General features: G+C 38.9%; 1 protein-coding gene across 1 annotated transcript; it reads left to right on the top strand.

The window, feature by feature from the left end:
- The first annotated feature begins 6,595 nt into the window (after positions 1-6,595).
- C3H6orf58 (chromosome 3 C6orf58 homolog) lies at positions 6,596-19,520 on the top strand. Its single transcript, XM_058802778.1, has 6 exons — positions 6,596-6,917; positions 10,903-10,989; positions 14,443-14,627; positions 15,744-15,877; positions 16,856-17,094; positions 19,393-19,520. The coding sequence occupies exons 1-6, from the start codon at positions 6,596-6,598 to the stop codon at positions 19,518-19,520; spliced, it is 1,095 nt and encodes a 364-aa protein (XP_058658761.1).
- The last annotated feature ends 3,712 nt before the right edge of the window (positions 19,521-23,232 follow it).

The raw sequence follows: 23,232 nt of genomic DNA, 5'->3' as shown, positions 1-23,232 counted from the left end.
ATCAGGGACTACTCAGAGGTTCTTGTTTAATAGGAACACCTGAGGGCTAAATGAATTCCTTTCAAAAATATTTAAAACCAAACACGTGTTTCACTCGCATCCCTTTGACAATCCAAGGCCTAATTTTTTGATGACTTGGGACAACAGACTAGAAATTCCTGTCCTGCAATAACTGCTCAGCTGTGTGTCTCAGGGATTTTTTTAGGGTCCCAAACTTGGTGGCCTTTGTGGAGCTTAGTCATATTTATATTTGCTGTGTATCAGCAGGTGGCTGTCAGATAGGAAATGAATTTCACATGAGTCTTTATGCAGTGGACACTTGCATTATGGAATTGATATTGGTATGTATGAAGTCATGCCATGTGAGAAATCTCAGAAGCAGAGTTCTCTGGAGCATCCAGGTACTGGAGTTTGAGGTGTGCTCTAAAAAGAGATAGAAGTTAAGGGAAAGAAAATCATGAAAAAGTGGGTATAGGAAATACTTATCATGTTTTCCATAAAAAAGCATTCTGTTTGAAAAAATGTTTGTTTTCTGTCATCTCTAAGCTTGGTGACATGACATCTCTCCATATACTATCATTAGGCTTCATTTCAATGTTAGCTTTGTTGTGCAAGCATCTGCGAATACCCAGTAATTTCTGTCTTTTCACACCTACCCATGCACATGTTTGCTCCTTACACACCTTTTCTGGGTTTACAGTACCTTAATTATGTTTCAAAAATGACTGATTTGGTTTAGCAATTTTATGTTGAATATACATTTTAGTTTAATCAAACAGGTTTGGAATTCGTTTTTCATGAGTTATTCAGACTTCTCTAAACAAGACTGTAATCTGCTTTTCTTGATAATCACCCTTATTTCCTCTCTCATTACAAATGAACAGCAGAACTAAAATAGTGTGTTGTATACCAACACAGATTATCAATTAGAAACAACAAGAGTGTTATTCTTTCCCATGATACAAGCAAAATTAGACAATAAATGTGAGGCTAATTTATACCTCATGTTTTATTCCTCATTTATACCTCATTTCTTTTCGGTTGTCTTGTACTAAAATTTATTTTTCCTGCTTACACAATGAAGAGCAATCTATTCCTTTGAGAAATTTTTTTGTTGGCTCTCCTTTGCTTTCTTGCAAGAAAGCTGCTCCCCTCCCCCTCCCTTTTATTTTTCAGTCTAAGGAAAATGGCTACAGCTGGAAGAAAATGGTTGACAGCCTCCTTAAAATTTTGTCTGCAGTCTCTGAGTTTCAAGCGCTGATTTTAATCCCTGAAATAATTGTTTACTCCTTCCAAATGGTAAAAAAAAAAAAAAAAAAAAGCTGTTTTGGTTCAAGTTTCTAATTGATGCATCTGTTTTGCATACTTCACATCAGTAAATCTGGGCACTAGCATCTAGCCACAGATTTACTGTTTTGGATACTTGTAGCTTTCTTTTAATTAATCTTTTCCATTATGCTGATTTTTTTTCTAATTAGCTATTCTCATTTTCATCTAACTAAAATGTCATGCTAAAATTATAAGTGAAGATTCAGTTTGTTTGTCTTATAAATTAATCCGTAATTAATGACAGATTGAAAAATAAACCCCACTCACAACATGATTCTAGTAATTTTTGTTGCAATTTACTCTTTCCCTGGTGATATATAAACAGACAGCCAAAAGATTTCCTTGGCTTCATAAGCAGTCTTAGGGCTGTATTTGACAACAATTTCTAAGAAAAAATAGACATATCATATTAAAAATTCACTATCATCTTCCTCCATTAAACAGGTGTTTACAACTCAGATGCTCTCAGGAGTATCTGTTTTGCTTATATCAACTTTTAAGTTTGTGTTTCAGTGAGTGCAGCTTTTATTTAGTCTGACTCAGTGGAATGAATTCCATCACACTATGAAAATAAGGCTGAAGTATTTTATGGTAGGTGCTGAAGAGGTGATGCTGAAGACCACACTGTAGGTGCTAAATTCTACAGACAGCTGACTCCATGATCAGCTTCACCTTCAAGCTGAAGATAAAAAACACAGTAAAGATTATGGTATAATCTGAACTAACCTCTAAGCTAAATATACCTCCATAATACCATTATAAAAATAAAAAATTCAGGTTAATTCAAATTTTTGTTTTGGGTCTGATAAATAATTTTATTGGCTGGTTTCTTTCATATATATATATATATATATATATAAAATCTTAACATTGGTCCTGCAAGTAAGACTGTTCAGGAAATTTGAGGATGGTCTTGACTCCTCTGGAGCACTGTGGTCTGGGAAGTACACCTAGGACACCACCAGGTGTCCTAGGACACCACCAGCCATTGCACATCTTGTGTGTAGCTTGCTCCTCAATCCATATTTTTACCTTGGTGGTAATTAATCTTCTTTAACTATTATGAACAGGAGCTCTGGAAATGTTGGATTTACACCTGCCTTTGTAGCCATTTGTCCAGCCAGACTTCCACCCAGCCAGCCTCATGGAAAGAATACTGCTTTGTCTGGGAAAGAAAAACTGCATGTGGTAAAATCCCACCACAGATATGAATCTGGCATTTCTGTGTGCTGATTAATTACAATTTATAGTCTGAATTGTCAGGATCTTCAGTGCAGGTTACTCTGTTTGGTGAGGCAAAATCAGCTGGGAACACAGGAAGGCTTTTGCAGAGGGGAGAATGGAATTCATAGACAACACGAGAATGATGTTTTCCAAAAAGGGAGAAATGTTAGCTCCAAGGATGGGTGAAGGAGCCAGGACATGATGATGCAGCACCTCCTGCTATATCCACTACACACAGAGTGTAATTTCCCCTCAGATGCCTGATGCTCAGCATGTCTTACTGCATTAGTGGTTGCACTCATGTGACCAAGGGTTTGGCTGATGACCTTTACTCACAGAAACACCAGCAGCAATTTACAAACCCTTTTACAGCCCTGTTAAGGGGTTTTGCTGGAGGATGCTGCAGCCAGAGAGATCCTCCCTGCCCAATACTAAAGGCCTGTGACAGAAAGAAAGAGAAAGCCTGTTCCAGACAATAGCTGTGAACAATAACAACAGAGAGCAGTAAGAAACTTAAATATATCCACTGCTTTTAGCTTATTCAGTGAATTACATGAAGAATACTGTTACCAAGAGTGTAGTCATTTTCCCCTGAAACAGATCAGAGACATGGGGCACCCACAAATTCTGGTGCAAGTGTCAGGGCATGAAACAAGGTGCCATGTGATAGGGAGGCTCATAGCAATAGCCCATACAAATGAAAACTCATAATTCTTCCTCTTAGGACTGTTGCCCTAAAATGAAGCAGGAAAACCCTTCCTTTCAGTGCTATTTTATATGGCTGAAAGATAATGATATCGCCAGTCTACCTAAAGGTTTCTCACCTGCAAAACTCTGTGTCAGTTCTGAATTAATTCCATTGGAATACTGATGTCCCTTCCTCACTGGCTTTCCAGCTCCTTCTTCAGTGTATCCAACAGGACTAAGGAACCTTATGTTTTGATAGTTTGGGGCTTAGGGCTGCCATTTCTTCTTGTGGTCACCTCAACTCATCTAATTGATGCTCATTAGCTTTTCTGCAATTATCTTAAAGAAAAATCTATAGCCCGCTTGAAAACTGCAGCAGTCTCTCTTGAAACTTGATAATTACGTATCAGACCTGAAATTGCCACCTATTATATATCCTGCAGTCTTTCCCAGCATGTGATTCTGCTGCAATGCCTCTGGGAACACATCCTTACTGAGTAACTGGTGAGGTACTTGCTAACAGAGTGGTGAATAATGGTGCTGATGTTACTAACAGTCTTCCTTAATCTCCCCCTTGCTTAAAATGCTGGCATCCCTGGAGGGGTGCTATGGCTCAACACCCAACACCAACACCACTCAAGCCAAATTGACATCACATGTACCCTTCCCTCTCCCCCTCAGGACAACCAAACCAACTGGACTGGATTCCAAACTGGAAACACCAGCTCAGATATTTCTCAAAGGAAAACTGTTGTCCTTAAAGTCTTACGGAAACTTCAGCAACTTGTTTGCACACACAGGTGCAAAAATGAAGTAAGATCTTTAAACTGAATTATAATATTTTTCAGGAAGAACTTTTTATTATATTAATAAAAATTATTATTGGCTCTTTAAAGATTAACTGGGTTATTGAAGTCCTTCTATTACCGTAATAAGGCAAGAGGCTGAAACTTCTAAAAGCAAAGAGACTCATCAGTTTAAATAGATGTATTCTTGGTCATTATTTCCCATTTAATATATAAAACAGTTTTTTTTCTATCAAATAGCTCAAAAATTTATATAAGGCAAGCATTATGTCATTGATTTATCTCAATTCTGTGTTATAAGTCTTTGGGAGAGTGTGGTTTTGCATTTACACTAGTGATTAATATTTTCATGCCTGCCCAGGTTAGTGTTAGTAGAGTTTGCCTTTCTAGATGGCAGAGCAGGAGGACAGTTTTTCATGCGCAGTACAGTTCCAAACAAGCATGGAACCAGTAGTCCCCTACCAGGTAATCTGCCATGAGGATGTAAATATACGATATCTCTAAAAAAAAAAAAAAGTGAAGATTTTTATTCACCTCTATTTATCTTATGTACCTTAAATAAAATTGCTCATGTGATACAAATGCCTGGTATCTTTCATTAGGAGAGCTCAAACTCTCCTCTATGACTAAAGAAAAACAGAAGGAGTTTAGCTTCCCAATTGGGACACCTCTTTCAGTGATGATAAAAAAAAAAAAAAAAGCCAACCACTCCTACTCACTCCTTCCTGATACTAAATAAAATTTCTTCCTTAGTGCAATCATGAGCCTTATGCCTTTTATTTCATAAGTTTCCTCCATATATCTTGTGCCTTAGCTGTGCCTTTCATTATCCTTCCTTTTTAGATAAGCCTTGCTGCCCATTGCCTCAATTAGGGACTAATATATATATATACATATATATATATATATAAAATCAGCACAGTTTTTGGCATTCATCCTCAGGATTATTCAATAGAATGCCTTATTTTAAGGAAAAAAAAAAGTACCTTTCAAAACATTTCCTAAATCATTTTTTCAGAGTATAGACCAAAAATTACTTCAGAAAAGTAGTTAAAAGAATATTGATTTTATTTAATCTAAAAATATGTTTTCCATGTCTAAAAGTAAACTTGTAATTTCTACTCCCTCTGCAGTCAGTCAGGAGCAATACATCTCAGTGGTGTGCTTTAATGAGTTACATTCTGGGTATACCTGATTCTCTGATTGGTTATCAAGGGAATCTACATATCTAGGTTAGTGTTAAAATGCCCACATTTGGATTAAATAAATGCCATCCATAGAAGTTAATGAAAGAACAACTTGATTTTTCAAAATTTCTTCAAGGCAGCATGATCAGATCTGTGTTAAAGACTGTATTTCAAAATCATTTGGGTATCTCTCTCAATCACCCAAGGACAAGCAGACAAAAAATTATAAGTGATCATTGAAAAATTCTGCTATTTACTAGAAAGTCTCCTTAATAAATAGAGTAAATGGAAAAAATTTAAGTTGAAGAGATACATTTCTTTTGAATTTACTATCAGAAGTTTGCAGCCAATTTTGACTTGCTCCCACTTGAAGGTTCTTTCAGCACACAAAGCCCCACCGAAACTCACAGAATAACTTCAAAGAAAAGCAGCATTTGCAATTTTTCTCATGCAATAAAAGACTGCAGAGATAACAAACCACATGTCTGTTTGCTGAGTGTTCTTTTGCAACCACTGCTTATCTGAGAAAAAGCAGCTGAGGATGATAAAGTCCTAGAATTCCTGACAGTAGGTGAGATCAAGGCAGCTGGATGGTTTCACTTTTGTTGGAGTATAACTTAAACACCAATTTTATCACTGGAGGCATGGCCTTTGTCTTCCCTTTGCAGTCTACAGGATCATGGAGGTTTAATAGGAGACCTTAGAACATTATATAATGATGACCATTTCTACACAAGACAAACCAGTACTAAAAGTACAGCTCTCCAGGTGCTACGTGGCCTGAAGACAGGCTGATCTGGCTACTTCCAACACTCTTATGACCTGAGGGCTGCAGGCAGCTGTCCCAAGGCCTAAAGACAAAGCAGACAATGGCAGCACCAGCAGCATGTCACTACTGCTCCTTTGTCAGTGCCTGGAGTCCTCCTCAGAATACCTCACATACAGCCTGTGCATGTGTTGAGGTGAGATCTCTGCTACTTCTGTCCCTTCTTTACCCAAAGAAATTGGGTTGGGAAAGGGAAGCTGACATCTAGTAAGAAACGCAGACACAGAAAGTTTTATAGTGCAACTGTGCAATCAGTATTGTAGCACCTCACCCATTTGGAAGTGTGTGCATATTTCATGGATTTGGACATTTTCTGATTAGATTGGTTCCTCTTAAACATCTGGTGGTGTTCCCTGTATCCCACAGAGAGGACAGAGCATTGCTCACAGCTGCTAGTCTGGCAACTCCACAGGGTCATGGCTGGGAAAGGGAAGGCAGACAAAGGCTTGTGTGTCTGAGTCAGCCTTTTTGTCCAGCCCTCACCTTTGCCAATAAAAGCCCTGCAGCTACAATCACCTGTGTCACAAGCCTTCACAATGTGGCCCCACTTGAGCATACATGCTCTCCTTGTAGTGATTGTCACCTTCAGTCCTGTGCCTGCTGCAACGCAGAGCGAAAACGATGTCACTGGAGAAGATCTCTATCCCCCTCTGTGGGACCTGGCCCCTGGAAACCTGCTGGATTTCCCAGTAAAGGACAACAAAATTGTCATCAATGCTTGGAACTACCAAGATCGACTAGGAGTGTATAAGAGCTTGCTAAGTGCTTCAGCCAAATATTTTGATGCCTTTGGACCCCATAACAGTGGCAATATTCTCTGGGGATTACCATTGCAGCATGGCTGGCAATTTCATACAGGTATGAATTATTTCCTTAAGATGCTGGCTCAGCAAATTGTTTACCAGACCTGCTTAGAGGCTTCCTTTCCAAAGTTTCTGCCTCACAAGCACAGTATGGCCTCAGACAGTGTAAACTTTGACAGAGCTGCCAATTTGAAACAGAAATGCTGAGTGAACACCCTTACCTTGCTGAGAAATAGCTATTAAAATTCCTCATAGGAAGAGGTCAGAATCCAGATTTGTGGTATAGATGGGCAATATTTCAGCTAATTAAAAATCTTTGGAAGGGCATTCCCAGTTGCTTCAATTTATGTAGACAAATATCAGGGCACGCATTCTGCAATGATGTTCTTAAATTTTTAACTAATAGGCTTTTATTTTTGTTAATGTTACAAGCTTCTAGAGATGGTTAGAATTTAATTCCTAAGACATGTATTTGAAAGTCAGTGCTTCCCTCTGAGAATTTATTTCCATCTATTCTTCATGACCAGTTTAGAAGTAGCCTCCTTACTTTCTAAATATGTTTTTTACCAAAATGGAAGTTTTTGTTTGTGGGTTTTCTTGTTTGATTGTTTGTGGGGTTTGTTTGGTTATTTTGTTTTGTTTTGTTTTAAATTATGTCCAGATTCTAAGGGTTTATCCCCTAAAAGCTGGTTGTTGTCTAGGGCAGTCATTCTGGTTCGCTTGTTGTGCCTGTCAGGGAAGCAGTCACAGAAACACACGTGAAAGGTTCCTTAAGGCTAAGGCTGCAATATCTTGTCAGGGGTAAACAAATGCATCTGACTGCCTGTTATTTTATTTATTGGATGTAACCTGTGGTTACATGTGGTGGTGGTTTGGGTGCCACTGTAGGTTTGAGAGAAGACAGAGGTCCTGCACCTGGTGGTGGAAGAAGGCTGCCAGCATTTAGTCACACCTAATGGAAAATGTACTCCTAAGTCAAAATGAGGAAAACAAGATAGTAAGCAAAATCCAAGCAGGAAACTAGATGGCAAACAGATAGCAACAAAAAGAGTTTGGTTGGGGTTTAGGCAAGCTCTGTCCTCTTTTCCTTCCTTATGTATACAAAAAGAAGAGCAGATGAAAGGGGTGGATGGTACAGCAGGAGAATTGCCCCAATGTGTGGCAGAGGCAAAGATGACTGGATACAGCAGCTACAGCTGAGTGGTGACCTGCTGGAAAGGAGGAGTTATGGAGTCTGGCCTCATCCACAAAGTGAGGATGTGCCTTGTTGTAGTGACAACTTCCAAGTAGAGACAAGGGACATAGTTTGTGAGGAGAAGATTTGCCCCTGGTTGCATAGACAGGTAATGTCCTGTCACCTGCTAAAAGAGTCATAGGACTGACACTTAGACAATTTTTTTAATTTACATGACCAGAAGGTTAAAAAAATACTAAAAGGAGAAATATCACATAGTTGGAAGTAGTTTTACAGTAAAAAAATGTGAGCATTTGAAGGAAAAATGGAAGGGACAAAGAACAGTATAATTCTGGTGCATACAGTAGTGAGGTTAGCAAGGGCTAAACCTAATCCAGATAGGCGGTGTGATAGATTAGTGATGAATGACTGAAGCATCTGTATATCAACATAATAAGCTTGGGCAAACAAAAACAGGATTTGAGTTCATGGTGCAACACAACAGAACTTTGAAAATATTACAATTTTTTTTGAATTAACAGTTCTATCTTGTCCTGAAAGTTATGTTACTGAGAGAATATTTTTATGGATACGGTTCTGTATAAACCATGAAGAACAAGTGAAGCTGTTACTTAATAAGAGTGGTATGAAGATTTGTGATAATCCACTCAGGGACATAAAATTAAATCAGTATTTTGCCTAAATTTACAGCAGAGACAAGGATTGTGAGACAGCATGGCTATTAGGAATGAGATTGTGGAAGCAGAAATTGTCACGTGGGAGGTAAAGCTAAACTGAGGGTCCTACCCGGAGAAATTGAGGAAACAGGATAGACTCTATCCTCACTTCACATACAGAAGTACAAATCCAGGATCAAGAACTTTAAGAAATATTTACATGGTATTGTATGCCTGAAGAGCAGGAAAGATTGTGCCTGTACTTAAGAAGAAAAGAGGAGATAAGGACACATCTTTATTTGCCTTATATCAGCAGTAAGCAAGACATTAGAATAAGTATAGAGGAAAGAATATTTAATGACATGGAACCAGATAGAAAAAGGGATAAAGCACAGGTTATGTGAATCAAAGGTAAATTGTTTCAGGCTAATTTGATATCTTCTTTTGTCATACAAACATTGGGGTTTTTTCAAAAAGAAATGCAGAAATGCATTTACTCCCTTCTACAGAGCAAGGGAACTGCAAATCTGGTAAAGGGAGAATTTGGTGATAACTGCTGCTAAAAGAAGTCTATGGCTAAGTGGAGTTCTTCATCAGCAAGATGAGAATAACCACATTTAGCACTTTCATTAACAACATTTTCACAAAAAAAAAAAAAAAAAAAAAAAAAAAAAAAAAAAAAAAAAAGTGGAGAAATCTTGCTGATGAGGTTTCACATAGTTATCAAAAACACAGCTGGGAGGTACTGTCAATACAGCTTAGCTTGGGTAGACCTGAAGACCAAAATAACTATTGTGTTAAGCACAGGGAATAGGAGGAAACAGAGACAACAAAAATGGTGTGGACACCTGTAAGTGCAGTTAATGCTTCCAGTTCCAATTTCTATCTTAAAATTATCACTGATACTGCCTGGGAAATCTTCATTTTCCTGAAACACCAAGGCTAACAATATTTGGTAAGCCTCATGTACAATTCTTTTGCAACATTTTGTCTTTTTCTTCTTAGCTTTTATCCTTCCCATTCATCCTCTTTGCACACCAGTGATCTATTGCTGCCTGTTTTTTGACAATCTGTTGAAGTAAAATCTTGAAAAATTGAATCTTTCTGTAAATATAAAAAATATAATCTTCATTTTAAAAAATGGGTTGAACTGCAATCCTCATTATTGCAAGTTCATGTTCTCAGTGCTTGGCTACTGAAGGATATAGGTTTGAGCAACTAGCATGCCCCAAAGCACAAGCTCTGCCTAGTCAGCTAGGGAGAATAATTAGGATAATTTGTATGCACATCGTTCATGATCATGTCTTCTTCTTGAGTGTAAGTATCAGAAAATTTGGTCCGGTAATGAGGTTTAGTTCTAATCTGGCAGAAATGACGCTGCCATTATTCAGCTGACTCATCAGAGAGCAAGTGCTCTGCAGGGCAGTTTGGGAGCTTCTCGAATAGCTCAAGTCATTGCACAAGGCCATGGTAATTGCATGCCATGCACTTAAAGCAGGCTTCCTGACACTCTGCATGACAACACTTAATGTACATGTATGGTATTCTTTTAGGACTTAGGCTGTTTCTTCATGCCACGTGCTTAAAGTAAAATATTCTCTCATTAATAATTACGAAATGTCTTGCATGTTTTCTACAGCACAGATGCTTGCAAACTTTGCTAATTAGTTACAGCAATGTTTGCATGCTTAGCTTCACAGTAAGGCTATGTTTGTTTGCATGATTAAGCTGGAAGTGATTCTGTATCACACAACCCAATTAGGTGAGGCAATTACTGGTACATTTAGTTTGTGCTAGTTTGCTTGTTGAGCAGCTCTCCTGAACTAGCAGCCCTACATCTATTAGAAATGATGCTTCAGCTATGCATGTGCTCATGTCTGCATGTGAACGTACATTTAAATCTCACTAAAAACGCTGTGATATCCTGATTTCAAACAGTTCAATAAATTCACAGAATATGTTTAAAGTGAGGGATAGCTCAAAATGTAAAACACAATCAAATTACTATGCAATGAGAAACTCAGCTACTCTAGGACATTAGTTTATGAAGCAAAGCAACAGTGATTGTTTTGCTTCTCTAACCAAAAATCTTCATGCTTTATTCCTTAATCTTTTTCTCATCTCAGTGGGATTTCTTGTGCGAAAAGTTTGAGAAGTATTTGTTGTATTATTTCATTTGATTCATTCAGGTAGATTAGCAGATCCTTCTGGTGTGACTTCCTGTGGTTATGAAAATGGAGAGCCCCTGTGCCAATCTGTAAGAAGCTGGTGGTCCTGTAAGTATATGCTGTCACACTGTTCTTTTCCAAAATAAATTAATGTCCTTGAAGGACATCTGAAAATATTTCTTCCCCTTAGACTTCTCTATTACATTATAATTTCAGTGCTATGTAATTCTCCATCACAAACTTGCAGCAAGATGCCTAAGTGTGAGTGCGTAAATGAAAGTTAATTGATTTTGAATACTTACTTCAGGAAGAAGAAAAAAAAACCCAACAAGTTTGCATCCTTAAAAATATTTATACTGCAAATATTCATGTGAAAATATGTGGGAAACACAATGACAGGTATATATATTTGTAGATATTTGTAGATATTTGCAGTTTACAATTAGTCCAGAGCAGATTTCTTCAGTTTAGATGCTTGCACTTCAAAATAAAATTTTGTGAGAAAATGTCAAGCAGGAAACTTTGTGGTTCTTACACCATCCTTGGTTCTTTTCCCCTTAGCATATTTTCCCTCCCTAACTTCTGTCCCTTGTTCCCTCAGCTTCCTTGATGCCCTGTTGTAAGTTCCTCTTTTGCCCAGACCTGGCAGTAGGTTTGAGCAAGCAGATCTCTCCCTTCCCTGTCACAGCAATGTTTTTCCTTCAATGGCCATTTGGATTAAGCTTCTGTCTGTGAATCAGCAGTTAAATGTATATATTTTCAAGTGAACAAAGACATAAGCATAGATAAAATTTAAATGTAAATCTAGGGTAAAACTGACTGTGGTACTCACTTCAGCTTTGGTTTTCCCTCTCTGTGTTTGGATAGCACTAGTGCTCTGTGGGATGGTGTCCCACACAGTGTCAAGTAAAAAGAGTTGCTGCATAGCCCTTTGCAAGCAGGGGACCTTCCTGGAATAGAATCTACCACTTTTACTTTCTCAGTGTTTGAATTCCTGCTCTTCATTTACTTCTAAATATTGCATGTTTGCTTGATATCCATTTTGTTGCCTCCAGAAAATGTATAAACTCAGCTTTGATTTACCCTATTGAAGCAAGAGCATGCAAAGAGTCTTTGAGACTGCATGGAAACATCTCTCAGTGTTCTGAGGATATGAAAGCTTTCAGCTGACCTTCAGAGCAGCCCTCTCTGGCACAAGTAGTCACATGAAACCAGGAATGAGCTTAAACCGGAAACTCACATTTAATATACCTTGGGTGTGTGGGATACTACCTGCTTAAGAACATCAGTCTCTTTGCCTAGAATAATACTCAGTGTAGTACTGTCCTGCATTGTTTTATGCCCTCTAAGTCACCCAAGCAGGTGCAAATACATAATATAGGCAAGAACACTTAAAAGAATATAAGCACTTTTTGATGTGAGATCAAGGTTTCAATATTTCTCATGAAAACAGTGAACAAGAAGCAAGAGCCAGTCCAGCGATGAGTCTCAGTGAAACATTGTCTTCTCATCACTAGGGAGTTTTCCTTTGCTCTTCTGACTAGCCAGACATTTCCTCCTGAATTCCCAACCAGGTCCACATTTAGGAACTGTGTCATATCAGTTTCTCTTTATATATAAGCCTTTATATTTTTTCCATCAGCACCCCCAGAGAAGTCGAAACCCTTGTGCCTGACCAGCCTGTCAGTGCCCCATTATGGGGACCCCACCAAACAATCCACTCAGAGCATGGTTTGACCTACCCGCGTAGGGTCACAAACCAACAATGTTCCCACTTGGAGTTGGTAGATATTTCCAGTTTTGTCAAGTATGTTATCTGCTTCTGGCCACTCCTCCCTTAGTGCCCTTGAATGACTCACGCTAAACAGTGTACTGAATAACACACTTTATTAACAAATGCACTGATAATCAAACACTGTAATAGGTTAAGGTTCAGAGATTGCTGTTGACAGTGACTGATTGCAAAAATGAATTCGAAGCAATATATTGACCAATACTAATCAGCAATTAAAGCTAGCTAGAGATAATAATTTAGCTTGTACGGAATGAGGTTCTTACCCAATAGGCATCCCTTTGGGGGAAGAAGACAAGTTCAGCCTGTTGACTGATCCCAGGAGTTATGATGGAGTCTTCTCTGACCTCCCTCCCCACTTTAGCTTGATTTATATTATATATATTCCTTTGAGGGAAGCGAAAAGGTTAAGTTACAGTTGGTGGCATTTCATGTTGATGTGGTGCTTGAGTCATTAGTATATGTACAGAAAAGCAAGACATATTTTCAAGCTAAGGAAGCAAAGGCCAGCTTCTAGTTAACATCTTGTTCATTCCTTGGGCCTAGTTCCTGCTAGCTGCATGTTTTCAGTGGAGCATAACCACAACACCACTCTGTTGCTCCATCCTTTCTATCACATCTGCATCAATTTTGACAGACCATGACCCCAGCACCTCCATGCTGCTCCGTCCTTTTTTATCATCTCATGCTTAGAGCAATACACAATACACTGAGTTCCCTCAGTATCCCTGCTCCTAAGGTGTGCAGACCCAGTCCCTGCTGAACTGCAGCCAACACACGCACTCCTTTTTCGTGAACATTGTTTTGTGATCTTCTCCCATAAGGTGCAGCAATGGCTTCCCATTAGGAGGATATGGATACATGGTAGGTGTTCAGGTTTTAATGATTTTGGTCCTCACTGCTGGAATTTTGTGCAAAATATCAGTGCAGTCTGTGTCCCTGAGACCATGCATGGGCAAATGACTTCTCAGCACAACAGCTCAGAGGCGCCCGCCCAAGAGGGAGAACAACAGATCCCAGGGTTTTCTTCACTCAAAACTATTGAACTTCATTTCTACAAAGGGGACACAATTAAGAGGAGAACTTCAGATTCTCCTCTCAAGAGAGGAATATCAAATAGCCCTGTGGGCACTCTCACGGGACAAGGTTTGGCACCAGTGAGGACTGAGCCTGAGTGTCCTACATTCTATATCTGACTGCTCCAACTTATGGAGCAGACCAAAGAAAGCCATCATCATAAAATAAATCTAAACAGACAAACTGAGGTAATATCAAGGAATTTTCAGTGAGTGAAATATTTTTTAGAAGCAAAATTATTATTTTCCAGTAAAATATCACATTTCCCTTTCTCATAGGTCTAGGGTACATAGACGAGGGTTTTTTAATAGCAACAACACTTGTGGAATACCCCTTAGTCTTTCTTAGTTTGCAATTAGTATTTGAGAGGCTTTTCTTGTCTTGTCCATGACAGCCTACAAGGTCCCACTTTTTTCCATTAGCTTTTTTCCTTTCCTGTAAAGTAAAACACAGTGGAAGCTCATAAAAGGCTCTTAAAGGACAATGCATAAATGAACACTACAAATCATATCTAAATCAATACAAGGGTCATCTTTATTACATTTCAGTACATATATTCCACTGCTGAGCACAGTTGTATTCGTGGCAATTTGGAACAGTTGTGGTTGGTGTGGGAGAGAGTTCATTTTCTTATGTGGGAATTATTCATTTGCTTGTGATTAACACCTGCTGTCTTTTAATTGTTGTTACAGGTATGAATTACTATCTGTCTATTATACCCTTTCTGGGGGCAGTGGAGGCTGGCCTCTTTGGGCAGCTGCCATATGAGATAGAAATACTGTCACCAGAGGAGCAAAAAGATGATTTCTGTTACAGCGTTAAAGACTGCTGGTCTCGCATGCCCAAGCTCATGGATGACTGGAAGGCCTTTTTTGAAGTAAATAATTTTTTAAAAATATTTTTAGAAATTATACCAAAATATTAGCTTTAAAAAATATTATTACTGTCATATTTTAAGATTCAGAAACCTTAGTTTGTTTTCAATAGCAGCTGCATGTAAAAATAAGCAGGAAAAATGGAAAGCATAGCATACAGTGAGTCAGAAATAAGTAGGACAGGATTTTTAAAAGTTATGGAATTTTTCTCTTCTTTTGAGACAGTTCTGTATTTTGGCCTCTGTTCCAAGACATTGTTTTGTATTCAATTATATATGTATATTATATTATATTATATTGTATATTCAATTTGTGTTCTTCCAATACTGCTTATGTTAGCAATGCAAAATAAGCCTGTGAGATGGAACACTGGCTTTAAAAAGTGGCCTTTGGTTCGTTTCATAAGGTTTGTTTATTTCTTTAAACAACTAAAACTTAAAAATGCTGAAACATCATTCAGAAGTACATCTATTTATGCAAGGAGATATTCTCTTTCCTCCTCACTCTGCTGGTGTCTAATCCTAAAAATAACAATATTTCTTACTTCACAAATTTAATAGCTATTTTTTATAGCTAGACTACTGCAGTCAATATTTTTTATTGGCAGTCAAATAACTGATAATGAGCAGGAATGTTAAACTGTAAGTCCCCCTTGGGAGTGAAAGTAGATGCTTAAGAGTAAGACGGGATTTGTCTTCATAAGATCATTTTTTCCATACATCATGTTTCAGAAGTTATTGTAAAATATTTACTCCTCATATAACTATAATGATAACAAGGATAATTTTCTTCTTTTTCTGAAAATCTTCAGAAAGTTGTGGTTAAAAGAATATAGATAAGTTTTTTAAGATAATAAGGAGTCCCCTATTTTAGCACTGAATATTCCATGGCACTCAGATACAAAAGTCCACTGATTTTTTGTAACCAAATACTGAAATTATGTGAATAAAAGAATAAAACCCTTGCAATGTTGAAGTCGAAAAACAGCAGCTATCACTAACTATTCAAATGCAATTTTCTAAAACTTATTTTTTTGTGAGGTATGTGCTCATATAAAAAAAAATTTGGTTTAAACCTCCCCTCTCATTTTCTGCCCCTTTTGCTCCCTGTTGCTGCAGTATCTGTTATCTACAGAACACAAAGCTGTGAGCTCTGCCAGCCTCTCCTCCTTCAAACTGGACGATGCCCTTGGCCTCATGTGGAAGGCACACACCTCCTCCATTGCTTACGCACTCCCCATGTTCCATGACCGGTAAGGGGAATAGAGCAGTGTCCATGGAGCATCTTTCCACCCCCAGGCCTCTTTGGAAGGATGGTATCCTAACAAAGTCTGCATGAGCCCTCATACTGTCACTGTCATATTTTCTGAAAAATCCCTTTGCCAGGATTTCTTCTCCTGGGAAGATAAGAAGCCTCAGAGAAAAATGAAAACGATAATTATCTGATTTGCTTCTCCTTCGTTTTACTGCTTTGGAATGTGGTTTGGAGATTGTTTATCAACTGGTCATTGTTTGATTGGTTTCATGTGAATTGTTTTGACTTAATTACCAATCACGGTCCAGCTGTGTCGAGACTCTGGAAGGGTCAGGAGTTTTTCATTATTATCTTTTAGCCTTCTGTCTGTATCCTTTTTTTATTCTTTAGTATAATAATATAATATAATATAATATAATATTATAATATAATATAATATAATATAATATAATATAATATAATATAATATAATATAATATAATATAATATAATATAATATAATATAATATAATATAATATAATATAATATAATATAATATAGTATAATATAATAGCCTTTTAAGAACATGGAGTCAGATTCATCTTTCCTCCCCATGACAGGAGACTGTGGAAATGCCACACTTAGGCATCTACTCTATAGGCTCTGCTCTTCCTTCCTCTCTCTCAGAGTGTGGGATGACCAGTGGGAGATGGCTGCCCAAACTGCCATGACCAGTCAGGCTCTGGGCTTAAAATGAGATGCTGGTTCCCCTCTGGGAGCCAGGGCCTGATTCAGGAGCTGTGTTTAATCTGGGAAGAGGCAGGGTTGCCAGGAGAAATTTGGTATAAGGTACTTAAGGAGGCTTCAAGTCACAGTGGCACTGAGGCCACTCAGGATTTTATACTGAACAAAAACCTTTGGGAAAAATGATCAACTAGTGTGTTCTACAGGAGAGTTCAGTTATCTGCTGCATTTTTTTATTTTCTTCTCTTTCAGCTTAAAATATCTCTCTGATCCAGAAGCAAATTTTGGAGAAGACTGGGCTGATGCTGTAGATTTCATTGCCGCCACACACTTCAAAACAGACTTGCTGACCACAAACAACTTCCAGGCTTTCCTGCCCCACAGGATGCTTGTTGAAGGGGATGTTCTCCCATCCATTAGTGACTTCAGTCCAGAGCAAAATAAGGTTCTGGTGTCACTGAGAGTTCTTCACAAAGTGAATAAAATAACAGGTATGAGCGTGACCTATAGATATCTGTTGTGCATAGATATTAATATCTTGTTCTCTCTACATACCTTTCTCCATATGAGGGAATTCACAATACAGTGAATGTTTGATATAAAGTAGTATAAATACATCTTAGAGACTAGCAGTAAAACAATTAAAATACAACCATAAGCAAACAACACACCAGACAGCAAATGCTGGTGGGATAACGCTGTGGGATAACAATATGAGGGATTTCAGTGAGAAAAAACCCCAAAACATTATGAGAGCAGATGATCTTACTCTTTCTTTTCCCAGTTTTCACAGGAACTTTAAAAACAGAGACTTTTTTTTCCTGTTTCACTGGTTGAATCTGAAACCATTATAACTTTAAATGAAATTATTAAACCAGTTGAACAAGAACAAACAAACAAACAAAAAGTAAATTATCATAAGCAACACTTTTTGAATCCACAAGTGCTCTGGTTTCAGTTTTTGATTCTCTCTTGGTCTTTGACTTAACAGAGATGTGTCCCAGCAAAACTATCCTTAGTCAATGCTGACTTTATCATATTCACCATAATAAGTCGTACATCACCATCCAGTGGTGCAACACAGAATTACACTCTCCTGAGGATTCAGTTCTTTCATAGATACTTCTGGGCTGGCTATTTTTGTTTGACCTTTATGAAGCAAAGTTATTTTGAATCTTTAAATTAAAATAGAATGTAAAAATACACTGAAAAATTGGCATGCCTAGCTATGGCACTTGTGATCCTCTTCTATCTGTATATTTCACTGAAAATTCTCTCACCAGCTGGATTTAAAGCTGAAAAAGATGTGAAATAAATCTATTCAGTGCTACAAAAGAGCATCTTCCCATCACAGAGTGCTTCCCTGACATTTTTCATGCAGCGTTATTTTACGAATCAGAATAAGGGTCTGAACAGATATATTGCTTGCTTGGCAGCCTATGACACAGTTCAGGGTTTCTTGACATACCTCCAGGAAAGGAGAGGAGCACAGCAAAGAAAAGCATGACCAGAAGGACAGGAAGGAGGGTCGAGAGCACCAGGGAAGCACATCAGATGAGGAAAGCCCTGCAGGGAGAGAGGGAAGGATGTATGGATCCTGAACATCGTAAGTGGAAGGAGAGAGAGAGATAAGCTTCATGCAGGTGCAGCCATAATGAATCCCATGGCTGAAATCCCTTGCTTTTCAGGGGAGAGATTTCCCTGACTTTGCTCTCAGGGATGAGCTTTGAATTCAGCTGAGAATTAAATGCCACCTAATTCAGCCTGGTAACTGATTTGCAGATCAGAATAAGGAGCTTTAAAATAAATTTGACTGCATCTAGACCCACAGCTTCAGCAGGGACCTGAAAGACCCTACCTCAGTGCTACAAAGCACCGGTGACAAAACAGACTGTTTTTGTAGATGCTTTTAAATACATCCTGTGAGAGACAGGGTTCTCTACTGGTACTGCAAACCTCAACAGCAGATAGAGGGTCTTACTACCTCATAGGATGGGACCCTGTCCAATCCAGAGTGAGATTGATTTCTTGATTCAGAGTTTGATTACTCCTTATTTTTGTTCAGTTGCCCCTGCTAGTCCAGCAGGAACTGTAATGAGAGTTGTGCTGCTTCTAAAGCTTTTCTACTCATGGACTGTCAGATCAACTTTTTACCCAAAGGCAGAACAGGAGGAGAATAAATTCTTACACTAGACATTTTTACCCTCAGATTTGCCCTCTATCCACTCCAAAGATGAGCGCTGACTGGGGTGAGGAGTAGGCAGTGACTATCCTGCAAACTGGGGCTGATGCTGGGCTGTGTTGGCCGAGCCACACGTCCTAGAGAGCCACTGTTTATCACCTGGACTTATGTATTAGGATCATTCGCTTCTTTAGCTTGGGGTCTTAGCTGGCAGAAAGTGAACACTCTTTGTTTTAGAGTGGAAACGAAGACAGGCCTGACTATAACTCCCAGGCTACTGCTCCATAAACCACGGAGCTACGTGCCAGAGCAAACAAAGACCTTCCCATAAGCCTTCAATCATTTCGACCTGCAGCACTGGTGACAGGGGAGCAAGCCCCGTTGTCTGTCAATACAAAGGATCCTGAGCTGAGTGAATGCTCTGCGTCTCCCTGCACATTTGTAGGCAATTATCACCCCCTCAGCAAGCTCCAGCTTTGTCTGCAATTCTCTGTCCCCGGGAGAGTGTGGAGTGCTTGTTGCCAGACGTGCACTTGGTCCCTGGTACGCTGTGAGCTGCATGCTCTCCATGCTAATTTGCCAATGCCATGTTGTGTTTCTTTCCAAGGAGGATTGCTGCTGAAGATCTGGCAGAAGGCTATGTCCACTGAAGCAGGAAGAAGAATAGGCCGAGAGCTGATTGAAGGCTTGCCTTCCAGCCAGAAGCTTGAACTACTTGACCTAATAGAAATTTAGAATTACTGGGAAGGAGATGATTTGAAAATTCCCAGTTCCTCAAGAAAGAGCAGTTCCAAGGTGGATTGATTTAATCTTTTAGCAGACGTGTGTCTGCTAGTCTGGCCTCGGTAATTTCTTACAGCAGGATTTCCTGAGTAGCCATGCATGTCTCTCTCTCATATAGAATCAATGTTTATAACCTTATTTTTCCTAATTATCTCATTTGTTTAACTCAATTCCTTATAAATAAAAAAACCTCACAGAAAAATCTTAGTTTACTACTTTTTGTGGCTTTATAAATAATGTTTGTGGCTTAATAAATAATATTTGGAGATAAAATTAAAAGCAGGCAAAATATATTTGGTTTCAGACTGGTTTCTTTTTCCCCTTTAGACAGGGATTCCACTAGATATGTAATTACTTGATGGTCTAACAGATGATCAGGAGAAACTTTTTTTTGAAGTTCTGATCCAAAAGCCTTGACTGTCAAATCTCAAGGCTGACAAGTCAAATGCCTTGACTGTTTCCCACCAAAGCTGTTATTTCGCAGAGCAGCTCCAACCAAACTGGAAGCTTTCAGGCTTTTCAGATTAGGTGCTTGAGTACAGATAGATTCCCTTGCTGTGCTGTTTTGCAGCAAGTACATACCTCACATGGTAGAGCAGAGCCAGACCAGAGCACTCCTGAAGCAAATTAGTTTATTCCGTACCAGCTTTTACATGACAACAGAGATTTCTTGTTCTTGATTCATTTCACTTTCTTCAAGAAGACTTTGATCTATATATGAATTTATGTGATTGTGTGCACTGTACAACCACAGGTTGCTTTTCCTTTCCCTCATATCTAATCCACTTGTTGCAGTGTGTCATATGTTGGATTTGGTTACTGAGGAAGAGCTGTATTTGCAATGTTTGCACTCCCAGTGCCTGGAACACTCAGACCCAAGGTCTGATCCCAGTCTTTGGGGTGATAACACACATTTGGAATTGGTTATAACTTGAAAACAGAGGTTGTGGGGAGGTGGGTCAGGGATCCTGCATGCAGACAGGGCTTGAAGTTTCTTGGGAAATGAATGAAAGTTGTCTTTGCCCACAGCAGTTGGCTTGGAACTAGATGACCTTTCAGGTCCCTTCCAATGCAAATCCTTCTACAATTCTATGAAAAGAAGTGATTTCTTTCCATTCCATTTTCCTGGTTTGATTTGTCCTTTCTCCCCAAACTTGCATGATATTTGCACTGTAAATGAAGAAATAATTATCGTCACATTGAGCAGTTAAACACCATTCTGTCCTTTAATGTCCCAGGACAAAGGTGTTAATTATTCATTGTCATGTAATGGATAAACTCTTAATGTACCATCATTAGCTAACAATTTTCAAAGGAAATACATTAATGAGGTATAAGAAAATGTGGGAGTTTTTACCTTAATTACCTGGTTCATAGATCACAGTAATTAGATTCCAGCAGACTTTAGATATAATCCAAAAGTAATCATCACAGCTGCCAGCTGCTAAATATTGTTAGTTGTGATCCAAAAAAGTTAGAAAAATTTTTTTGACCTTTTCTGTAGTTAACTTAGATTGAACTTAAAGTATGCTTTGAGAAAACAAAAACAGCCATTAATACAAACTTTTAAACTGCACACTGCTGCACTTAAGGGAGTCTTTATAAAACACATTTTTAAAAAGCAATTTACTCCTTACCTGAATTTATGAAACATTGGGAAATAGTTCTGAATATTGAAAAAGAGTCTTCTTTCTTAATACAGCACCAAGCATTTCTGTATTTCATACACTTTGTCCTAATCCAACAAGACAACCAGTCAGGTAAGGACTTGAGAAATTGGCCAGTGATTGCTCTATGGAAGCTGAGGAATATATAAAAGTTTAGACAAAATATGAGATGGGGGTTTCTTGCAAGTACAGTAGTGTAGGTTATCGTGAAATATAATACCTGCATACTCACAGGAAAATCTCTATCAGAAACTAAACAGAGAGAAAAGCATCAAGAGAAAGTTGTAGAGGCGTGGTAGGATGGCTTTGGAGAGGAATGGGAGAGCAGTGAAGGAGGCTACTTGCTAATAAGAGCCAGCAAAAGCTGACGACTCCCGAAGCAGGGGTTTGCCCAGTGAGAAGAGCTCACAAAGCATAAAGGTTTTTCCTGCTCAGCATTAGTCTGGGGTTTGCTGCTCTCTTCTCATGCCTTTTACACGTGCGATCTCTCTAATGAGGAGTGGCTGGCATTGAGTAGGGCTGCTTCCTATTTGACAGAGGTGGTGTTGAAAATAAGCAAAGCCACAGCTGGCTTTGGAAAGACAGGGGGTTAAACTTCTGTACACACTTGCAAATAGCAAGCCTAAGGGGATCGGAACAAACAACGTTTGGGTGTGAAGAAGGGAAGTTTAGAAATGAAATGTGGTACATGATAAAGGAGGGACTTGGGAACACATAAACGTACCAGAAAAGAGTCTGTCCATCCTCAAAACTTGGGCAATAGTGCTGAATACTGTGCAGTCCCCTCTCCACAGCTCATATTAGTCAGGTCAGCTCCTTATTTCTGAGTGTCATGGAGTTTTCTGTGCCTTTGCTACAGGAGTGATCAGTTTCTGAGGAATGGTCAGAAGTGAGATTCTTATCCTTGGCCATATATTTGCAACTGGGCATACAGCTGCTGTGCCTTACCAAATGCTGTCCTAAACTTACATCACAGAAATACCTAAGGGCTGACCTCTTCACCTGTTCTTCCATAAGAGCAATGGCAACCTTGTCCTTCTCTAGGAAGGGTACCTAGAACAGCAGACAGGTGTCAGCAGGCACTTTAGCTTTCTTAGGCATCAAGGCATGGAGCTTACAGGGCAAACACCCAAGTTAATCATTAGGAAAGATGCCAAAAAACTCTTTTTTCTTTCAAGTAGGAGTTGGATTTCTAGGTTTTCCCTTCCCTATGATCCTAATCTGTGGAGAATTGGGCGTTCCTTTCCAGCCTACACTCTCTAATGAATAATAAAGGGCTTTTTTTTCTGGTGGGAAAAATCACACCTGGCAAGTGTGGAGGGAAGGGCATTCTTGCCCAAGGCAGCCTCTAATGTGGCAGATAGGAGGTTTTGCAAGGAAGCAGAAGATGTAGATTTGGATTCTGACAGATAGAAACAAAACTAACCAATGTATTCCAACTGTTGTGCAGAGCATTAAAAACCCTCTGCATTTCTTAAACGCAAATTGTTCATTACTTTCTCTGACCTAGGCATTTTATCTGCCTCTCTCAGCAGGGTGTTGGAGGCTGTGGACCTTCAGTTCCTGCCACTAAAGGCAGTGAGATTCAAGATGATGGAGACCTGTTATAACATTTCCATCACCTTAACCTCAGTGACCTCAGGAGGAGCATGTTTCTTCTCTGTTTTTGTCATAGTTTAAAAATATGAATATGCTTGTAGATCTGAGTCTAAGCTTATTATGGATTTAATTCTCCTTTTTACAATGAGACACATGGGGTCATGAGGTGTTTTGAGAACAATGTGCATGGCACAAGCTGCCACAGGCAGGGGCTGTCAAGGATCCCTAGGAGGGTGTTGGGCAGCCTGGGGCTGCAGACCTGCCTAACTGCACCAGCTGGAAAGGGCTGCTTGGTTGGGAAGCATTGACAGTGGCTCAAAATGGGGTTCAGAGGATGAGGAATGGAGGCAGAATAATGTAAACATTTGTTAGAAGACATTTATACCTACTTAAAACAT

Source organism: Ammospiza caudacuta, chromosome 3, assembly GCF_027887145.1.
Source record: "Ammospiza caudacuta isolate bAmmCau1 chromosome 3, bAmmCau1.pri, whole genome shotgun sequence".
NCBI lineage: Eukaryota > Metazoa > Chordata > Aves > Passeriformes > Passerellidae > Ammospiza > Ammospiza caudacuta.
The sequence above is the reverse complement of the archived record's forward strand: the minus strand, read 5'-3'. Positions and strand labels throughout refer to the sequence as shown.

Coding starts and splice junctions, on each gene's coding strand:
- C3H6orf58 (XM_058802778.1), top strand. CDS start 6,596: ATGTGGCCCCACTTGAGCATACATGCTCTCCTTGTAGTGATTGTCACC. Junction 15,878..16,855: donor CTCCCCATGTTCCATGACCG/GTAAGGGGAATA, acceptor CTTCTCTTTCAG/CTTAAAATATCTCTCTGATC. Junction 17,095..19,392: donor CAAAGTGAATAAAATAACAG/GTATGAGCGTGA, acceptor TTTCTTTCCAAG/GAGGATTGCTGCTGAAGATC.